The sequence below is a fragment of the Lathyrus oleraceus genome, chromosome 1 (genome assembly GCF_024323335.1).
Source record: "Lathyrus oleraceus cultivar Zhongwan6 chromosome 1, CAAS_Psat_ZW6_1.0, whole genome shotgun sequence".
In the NCBI taxonomy this organism is placed as follows: Eukaryota; Viridiplantae; Streptophyta; class Magnoliopsida; order Fabales; family Fabaceae; genus Lathyrus; species Lathyrus oleraceus.
This window is the reverse complement of record NC_066579.1, coordinates 429,296,004-429,297,137: the sequence shown is the minus strand read 5'-3', so window position 1 is coordinate 429,297,137 and position 1,134 is coordinate 429,296,004. Positions and strand designations below refer to the sequence as shown.

The 1,134-nt window shown below is 32.2% G+C and overlaps 1 protein-coding gene across 1 annotated transcript; it reads left to right on the top strand.

Annotated features, from left to right (window-relative positions):
* The first annotated feature begins 544 nt into the window (after positions 1 to 544).
* Positions 545 to 874, top strand: LOC127114313 (uncharacterized). Its single transcript, XM_051046582.1, has one exon. It carries the CDS (start codon positions 545 to 547, stop codon positions 872 to 874), a length of 330 nt encoding a protein of 109 aa, XP_050902539.1.
* The last annotated feature ends 260 nt before the right edge of the window (positions 875 to 1,134 follow it).

Here is a 1,134-nt window from a genome sequence, read left to right as displayed (position 1 = left end):
TTGCAAGAAAGTGACACTTATAAAGGAACGGAGGGAGAACTTTATAATTTTTATTAATTTTTAATTGGAAGTGTGATTGACTTTGTTAATGTTTTAATGTTATTTTTGTTGATGAAAATTCAATAGGATGTTTCCAAACCTCTTAATCACCAAGAAGTTCAAACCCATATATTTTGCAAATTATTGAATCAAATTTCCATGCCACGCGAGAGAGACTAAACATATACTAGTATGGACTAACTAATTTTCATTTGTTTCTTTTTTCTTTCTTTCTCTTTCCATTCTTGCCTTTTCAAAAAAAAAAATACACATATTATTAAATTTGACCATATTCCAAGTTGCGTGCTATTTGACTAAAACTTCATATTTCAACTGACCAGTCTTCTCTGACTGCAATCTCTCTCTCTCTCTCTTCAATGCAACAAATCAAGTTGCATGATTACCATATCCTCCACCTATTTAAAACCCACATTTTCCCATGCATTTTCTCACACACTCCATCACACTACATTTAAAGCAATCAAGAGAACAAATATATACCATGATGAGAAACAACAAATCAGGTCCTAAGATTGTTCAAATAGAAACACGATATGTTCAAACCGATGCAGTGAACTTCAGAGACGTTGTTCAAAGCCTTACCGGAAAGAATTCCTCGACCGACTGGATCGGTCGAGGAAACAACGAAGCGGCCGCAGCCGCCGCAACTTCTGAGATCAAAAGAGGAAACCATAAGCCAGAAGAAGCGATTATTGATTCAACTTCAACAGCTTCAACTAAGCTAATGATGATGAGCAACTTGTCATTCAAAGACTTTGAAAGATTAGTGTTAGAATTGCCTCCCATTCAAATGGAAGAGATGCTATGGTTATAGAATTAATTGCCAGCATATATATATATATATATAATTTACTTTTTTTTAATGTTTTTAATTTATTGTTGTTTTCTTCCATCTTTTTGGAAAAAATTTGCAATTGCATATATACGACAGATGATAGCTTTTACACTTTTTATTCTATATGTTTTATTGTTTGATATACATTTTATGTGATTATCAAGTAATAAAAAATGGCCGACAAAAGGTGACTCTTACATGACAAGACTCACTTAATATTTTATTTGATAATAAAATGA

Bases quoted from the DNA above. Each gene is read 5' to 3' on its own strand.
- LOC127114313 (XM_051046582.1), top strand. From the start codon at position 545: ATGAGAAACAACAAATCAGGTCCTAAGATTGTTCAAATAGAAACACGA.